Here is a 7,874-nt window from a genome sequence, read left to right as displayed (position 1 = left end):
TTCTTAGATTCTGAGATTCTGAGATTCTGAGATTCTGAGATTCTAAGATTCTGAGATTCTGAGATTCTGAGATTCTGAGATTCTGAGATTCTGAGATTCTGAGATTCTAAGATTCTGAGATTCTGAGATTCTGAGATTCTGAGATTCTGTGATTATGAGATTCTGAGATTCTGAGATTCTGAGATTCTGAGATTCTGAGATTCTGAGATTCTGAGATTCTGAGATTCTGAGATTCTGAGATTCTGAGATTCTGAGATTCTGAGTTTCTGAGATTCTAATATTCTAAAATTCTGAGATTCTGAGATTCTGGAATTCTGAAATTCGGAAATTCTAAAATTCTGAGATTCTAAGATTCTGAGATTCTGAGATTCTGAGATTCTAAGATTCTGAGATTCTGAGATTCTGAGATTCTGAGATTCTGTGATTATGAGATTCTGAGATTCTGAGATTCTGAAATTCTGAGATTCTGAGATTCTGAGATTCTAAGATTCTGAGATTCTGAGTTTCTGAGATTCTAATATTCTAAAATTCTGAGATTCTGAGATTCTGGAATTCTGAAATTCGGAAATTCTAAAATTCTGAGATTCTAAGATTCTGAGATTCTGAGATTCTGAGATTCTAAGATTCTGAGATTCTGAGATTCTGAGATTCTGAGATTCTGAGATTCTGAGATTCTGAGATTCTGAGATTCTAAGATTCTGAGATTCTGAGATTCTGAGATTCTGAGATTCTGAGATTCTAAAATTCTAAAATTCTGAGATTCTGAGTTTCTGAGATTCTAATATTCTAAAATTCTGAGATTCTGAGATTCTGGAATTCTGAAATTCGGAAATTCTAAAATTCTGATTCTGAGATTCTGTGATTATGAGATTCTGATTCTAAGATTCTGAGATTCTGAGATTCTGAGATTCTGAGATTCTGTGATTATGAGATTCTGAGATTCTGAGATTCTGAGATTCTGAGATTCTGAGATTCTGAGATTCTGAGATTCTGAGATTCTGAGATCGATTTTTTCAAACATCCTTATAAATTTTTTGTGATGTTAATTTATTTCTTTAGAGTTTATTATTTTTTAGAAAAAAAAATTTTTTAATTAAAAATTTCAAGATTGATTCCCATTCAGCGTAGTCTCCATCTCAACGGGTCCAACAGCAATAGGCTTTCGAAAAATTTTGAAAAACAAAGTTTTTGGAATCATAGTTGAGTAAATTGAATTCACATTCCGATGATTACAGAAAAGATAAGTGAGTTGGATGGAGAATGGGATGGTTGCAAAATAGGTGTAACAGATTAGGAGGAATCCCTGGAATATAAAAGTTTGAGTCGATTTAACTAGTTTTCAGCAAGAGATATCAAAATTTTGTCCACAGATAAAATGTTGCTGAGATAATGATAAACATTTTATCAGTTTGTCACTTTCTGACATTTCTGATAGGAACTGAGATAAATTGGGTCCAAGTTGACATTACCACATTCAACAGAAGAAATCTACACTGTCAACTTCAAACCACTATATCTCATTTTCTATTAAAGAAATTAAAAAGTGATAAACTGATAAACTGTTTGTGATAATATGATAAGCATTTTATCAGTTTATCATTTTTTGATATCTCCTATAGGAACTGAGATAAATTGGCTGAAAGTAGACATAGGCCTTTCTGAAAGAAGAGACCACCCAATGTTAAGTTTAAATCACTATATCTCCGTTCCTGTAAAAGATGGCAAAAAGTGATCAACTGATAATATGTTAATCAAGATGTGATAAATATTTTAATATTATATCACTTTCTGATATCTCCTACAGAAAGTGAGATATTTTGGGTTAAATTCTAACAAAAGAGACCGCATTCGTTTTTTGTGTTTCAACTTCAAACCCATTTATTTCACTTCTTATCAGAAATATCAAAAAATTGTCGACTAATAAAATTTTTAACCCGTTATCAAAAATATTTTATCAGTTGATCACTTTTTGATATCTCAAAACCGAGATATTCCAAGTCAATATTAAAATTACCATCCTTATCAGAAGGGACCTCACACTGTTGACTTTAAGCCAATTTATTTGGGTTCCTATGAAAGATATCAGAAAGTCAAGAACTGATAAAATGTTTATCACAATATCAAAAACATTTTATCATTTTATCACTTCTTGATATCTCTTATGGGAACCGAGATATTCCAAGTCAAATTTAAAGTCATCCTTTTCCATCCTTTTCCAAACGGACCTCACCCTGTTAACTTTAAACCCACTTACCTCGGTTCCTGTAGAAGATATCAAAAAGTTGCTTACTGATAAAGTTTTATCACATTATCAGAAATATTTTATCAATTCATCACTTTTTGATTTCTCTGATAGGAACTGAGATATTTTAAGACAAAGTTGACATAAGCAACTCTAACAGATGGCTGACACTCTGTTAACTTTAAGACCAATTATTTCGGTTCCTATAGAAGATATCAAAAAGTTGTCAACTGAAAAAACGTTTACCACATTATCATAAACATTTTATCTGTTGATCACTTTTCGATATCTCTTACAGTAACCAAGAAAACTCACCAAACGCAATTCAGCAATTTGTTCATATCCAACAAAGGCTATATAAATCAATAAAATGATTGTTGTAATTTTTGATAAGCATAAAAATAGAGCCTGATAACAAATATAACGTTCCGGTGTAGATTTGATAACGGAAATGTGCGTTTTATTGGTGACACTTATGAAAATTGGAATGTAGAGAAATGTGGAGAGAATTGAGATGGATTCTAGGTAGATGTAGAATTTCTGGAAGCTGATTTTTGAATTTCAGAATTTTCCAAATTTCGGAATCTCACCATAATGATTGTATCAAACGCATCAATACTTTCGCTGGTGTTGTTAGGCATAAAAATCTCATACATCTTAAAATTCTCCTGATTCAAATTATATTTAGCATAGCCAAATCCGACATTCAAAGCTAAAATTAAAGCATACAGAATCAGAATTATAAAATTCCAGGTCCTTTTTTTGAAATTCACATAATTTTCAGATTCCGGAAAAAAGTAAATTAGAAATCTTTGAAGAGCAAGTACAGTAATCAGAATATTGAATACTGGAGCCACATATCCAGGTAATAGTACCAGAATTTGAGCCAGCGATTCACATGGAATTTGGAAAAACATTAGAGTTTGTGTGACAACGAAACCGTTAAACCAGCAGAATAATTGGAAGCAGACGATGCGATAAAAATGAGAGAGGATTGGAAATATTGGCAACTGAAATTTCATAATAGACCTTTTTAGAATTTATAGAATAGACACAATTTCCTACAATTCTGTCTAAAAGTCACATTTCTAGCGCTTCTAGGAACCGAGATAGAGCCGCTTCAAGTTTAGGAGGCTAGAGACGCAGACGACAAGACACGCTGCGTCTCTAACCTCGGAAACTTCAAATGACCGTATCTCGAGTTCTAGATGAGCTAGAAAGTTGGTTTTTAGACAGAATTGTAGGGTTTGGAATGGATTTTCAAATTTTTTGAAAAACTTTTCTAAATTTGAAATTCAAGAATCCAAAAATCAATGGATTTTGGTATCTATCAATCTTTGGATTTTGAAAAAGACAAAAATTTCTACAATTCTGTCGAAAAATCACATTTCTAGCGCTTTCAGGAACCGAGATAGAGCCGCTTCAATTTTAGGAGGCTAGAGACGCAGACGACAAGACACGGTGCGTCTCTAACCTCGGAAACTCCAAATGACCGTATCTCGAGTTCTAGATGAGCTAGAAAGTCAATTATTGGACAGAATGCGCGGTTTGGAATAGATTTTTAGACTATTCATGAAAAAAAATCTTGATTGGAAAACGTATGTAAACGGGATATCGTTCAACTCTTTAAAAGTTTTTCATATATAATCTAAAAATTCATTTTAAACCCTACAATTCTGTCCAAAAACCAACTACTCAGCTCATCTAGAACTCGAGATACGGTCATTTGAAGTTTCCGAGGTTAGAGACGCAGCGTGTCTCGTCGTCTGCGTCTCTAGCCTCCTGAATTTAAAGCGGCTCTATCTTGCTTCCTAGGAGCGCTAGAAATGTAATTTTTAGACAGAAAAGTAGGAAATTTTGTCTATTTTACAATTGAAAAATATTTTTGGCAAAATTTGTCAAAAGTTATAAAAATTACCAAAATCAACATTTTGACCAGTACTGTATTTCGAAACTTTGAATTGAAACTCACATTTTTATCATTTCCTCTATTCTTTTGGAAAACTCGATAATAAAATGGAAAGATAAACATTGAAAATAAAGCAAAAATTCCGAAGAACAATTGCTGGATTACATTGAAAAAGAAGACAAATCCAACTTTTCCTATTATCACTCCAGCTGGTTTCAGAATTGGTCCATAAACGTCAACAATTTCGTTTATTACTGGCTCTTCGACTTTTTTCTTGTGATAAAAATGATGGGTGAAATAGTCGTTGTGCATGAATTGAGCATAGGGGTTTTTGGTGCTCATTTTCTCTGAAATTTTGGAATTTTGAGGTTTTAAGGTTTTGAAATTCTGAATATCTGAAAACAATGATGTTTGAAAGGCTTCTAAAAATCATGTGTTTCATTAGCAGGTGAAAAGTTTAATTCATGATTTTTTTTTTTCAAAATTTCAGATGATGGGATTCTGAATTCTAGCCTCCAATGTCTTCTGGAATTCTCGGAAAATGTAGCTGAAATTTAAAAAAATGGAATTTTCATGGCACAATGATTTCATTTAGATTTAATTAGGGAGCTTAATTAAGGGCAATTAGGGATCATTTGACAAGAAGAGCGGGAATTCAAAATTGCAAAATTCTGAGAGTCGGGGAGCAATACAAATTGGGTACTTTGGACAATTGAATAACATACAAATGATTATTTCTGGGGGGAAAAATCGTAAAAAAGATGATACAATTCAGTATATGGGAAATCATTAAAATTGGGATAGTTTTGAAGGATGGGAATTAATATATAGCTAGCTGGAATATGGACAAAACTGGAAAATAATTAAACAGGGAATAAAATTCGGGAAGGAAGTTTTTTTTTGATAGAAATGGGGGAAGAAAAGAGTCTAGATAATTCCAGAACCCTTTTTGATAGGAATAATCTCAATTCTAGAAAAATTCTGGGTAAGAAAAGGTTATTAAAAACTACTATTGATTAAATAGGGGTCTTTTTGACAGGGATAATCTCAAGATTCTAAAAATCTAAATTTGGGGAGACTAAGAAAACGGCAACCGAAAACGATTTTACCAGGGAAAATTTGGGGTTTTCACAAGGTTCAAAGGAATTATAAAAAATCTGGGAAAAGGGAAATTGGGAAAAGGGACCTCGAAACCTGTTTTAAAATGGCCCTTCTGATGACGGCGCTGTGTGAGAGGGGCTGGGAAAAAGGACCTCTAATAAAACAGCTCTCTCAAAAAGACCCGCGTAACAGAAAACCCTAATTTTTTGAGAAAATTATACTGGGATTTTTTGGGAAATTTCACTGGGATAGGATCATATGACAAAAGCAATGGGTAGAAAAAGAATAGATAATGGGAAATTGGTTTCTCAAAAGTTTGAAGAAATCCACGGAGAAGGTTATGATGGGTGGAAAACTGATGAATGGGCAAAAATGAATGACATGAAACTGGAGACTTCTGGTATTGGTTGATGGCGACGAGTCCTTGTGTACCTTTAAAAAGGAACAAGATGGGCGAACTATTTTTGAAAACTTGTTGAGAACTCACAAATCGTTGTTTGAATTTCAGAACCATTTTTTTTGGCCCAGAATCTTGCTCAAGCCCAAAGGATCACCGTAGGGCATTGGATACATACTACGCTGTTTTTTCTCTGTGATTGGTGTCTCCTCGATCTTGGCATCTGAATTTAAAAAAAGAAAACATTTTTTTTACGGTTTCGGATAGCAACTCAGCAATCCCTCCATTTAGGCTCAAATATCTCGGTTTCTTTGCGAGATATCAAAAAGTGGTAAACTGATACAATGTTGGAGATATTATGATAAGTATTTTATCAGTTAAAGGTGGGGGGACATGAAAAAAATAATGTTCTCGAAATTTCGTTCAAAGATGCCCCTCGAGGAGTTGAACTTGTGAGGGCGATGATTGAGGGTGCGGCGCCGCTATCGAATGAGCCACGCGGGCAAGGAGAAAGCGCACGCCCGATTGCATACATAAAGGCGAGGACGACAGCTGTACGCAGAGTGACATTAAGCGTTGTACACCGTGACGGTAGAATGCATACTCTAGCTACAAAAAAACTACGAAAAATCTCCTGTCCCCCCACCTTTAAACACTTTTTGATATCTTCTACAGGAAGTGAGATATAAGCACTCAAAGTTGGTGGATTTTTGTAAACCAATTTACTCCCAATTGCGTTCCCCTCTAACTCACTTTCTTGGTCCTTTCTACGGATCTTTTTTGGCTTCTGTTGGTATTGATCTTCTTCAAGTGGTCCTCTTTTTCGTTTGTAGCGAACTTCAACATTTCGGACTTCGAATCTCTCATTCTCCTTGTAATCCTCGACTTCACTACCATCTAAAATGGCTTGGAGACTCAAAGGATCAGATTGTGGTCTGGGGTACAGACTACGAACCTTTGTTGTCTCATTCTTCAAATCTGAAAATGCTCTTATCGATTTGTCAAGTTCATAGTGTTCAACAACCTACCGCTTCTCCAACTTTCATCACTAGAGCTGACGTAGTTCACTTGGATTGGTGCTTCGCGTTTTTTCTGACTTTCCATCGCTTGTATTCTTCAGGAGGTCGACTGCGGAGAGTCAGTCTCTGAAAAAAAAATAGTTCTTTAAAGTCCAAACAGCTATAAAAAACGATTAAACTAAAAATGAGGTCGTGTGGTATATGGTGCATCGACCGTTTTTCAAGAGCGCCCACACTGTTAAGTTTAAGCTTAATTATCTCGGTGGGTATGTAAGATATCAAAAATGTGTCAACTGATAAAATGTTACTGACATTATGATAAGCAATTTATCAGTTGACAACGTTTTCATATCTCTTACAGAAAATGAGATATTAGGGCTTAAAGTTAACAGTTAGAGGGTCGTTTAACGGTGAGTAGGAAAACCTGACCAAAAAATAAACCAATCAAATCCAGATACAAATTGGTCTGATCTAGAAGGGTGCAGACTGGGAATCATGAGCTACCCCCTCATGCTGCCTCGCCCCTCTCAAGGGCACACAGTCTCTCTCCCACTACGGGGGCCACCTCCCTCAGCTGGTCCCTTGTGCGGGAGTGTTCTCCCGCGCGGTTTTCAGTGATAGAGGGAAGCGCGCTCTATTGAGAACAATAACAAGTTAGCACGGTGAGTTTTTCACTACCGCTGCTTCAACTTTGGAATTTTTTTCTCGAATTTTAGTCCATAACTTTTTTTTTCTGTTCCATAAATTTTTAGTAAATTTTATGAAGAATATATAGTAAAAAAATGAATCAGATTTTTTTTGTCCGTTGTACTTTAAAACGTCGCAGACTGTTTCGCATTCGGTAGTGAAAAACTCACCGTGAGTTAGTTCCTGTTATGTTGCCTATGTGAAGGAGGAGTGATCCTCTCTTCTCATTGTTTTTTCGAACATATTAGGTTGGCCGGAAAGTAACTGTCCATTTTTTGATTCGTGAATAACACAAAAGCAAGAGTTATCCCAGATTGACAGTATGCACCGTCGCGGTCCATGACATGTTGACAACATTCAGGCAACTTGTGGATACCAAACCTTCAAAAGCCAGCTGGCTGCGACACAAAGTATTTTTTGAGTCCAGATTTTATCTCAACTTCAGTGTTAAATTATTTTCCTCCAGATGACGTTGCATTTCTCCTAATAATCAATAATAAAAGAGTCGAATCAGGAGTT

The 7,874-nt window shown here is 35.1% G+C and overlaps 2 protein-coding genes across 2 annotated transcripts; both read right to left on the bottom strand.

Moving 5' to 3' along the window:
- Window positions 1-2,763: 2,763 nt before the first annotated feature.
- Window positions 2,764-4,493, bottom strand: Cbr-srz-6 (the record flags this gene model as incomplete). The annotated part of the gene is made up of 2 exons (XM_045243057.1): window positions 2,764-3,252; window positions 4,215-4,493. The coding sequence occupies 2 exons, from the start codon at window positions 4,491-4,493 to the stop codon at window positions 2,764-2,766; spliced, it is 768 nt and encodes a 255-aa protein (XP_045091247.1).
- Window positions 4,494-5,756: 1,263 nt separating this feature from the next.
- On the bottom strand, window positions 5,757-6,753 carry CBG24076 (the record flags this gene model as incomplete). The annotated part of the gene is made up of 3 exons (XM_002648020.1): window positions 5,757-5,872; window positions 6,403-6,627; window positions 6,678-6,753. The coding sequence occupies 3 exons, from the start codon at window positions 6,751-6,753 to the stop codon at window positions 5,757-5,759; spliced, it is 417 nt and encodes a 138-aa protein (XP_002648066.1).
- Between the last annotated feature and the right edge of the window lie 1,121 nt (window positions 6,754-7,874).

The sequence above is a fragment of the Caenorhabditis briggsae genome (assembly GCF_000004555.2).
Source record: "Caenorhabditis briggsae complete genome, chrII, whole genome shotgun sequence".
Lineage (NCBI taxonomy): Eukaryota > Metazoa > Nematoda > Chromadorea > Rhabditida > Rhabditidae > Caenorhabditis > Caenorhabditis briggsae.
The sequence above is the reverse complement of the archived record's forward strand: the minus strand, read 5'-3'. Positions and strand labels throughout refer to the sequence as shown.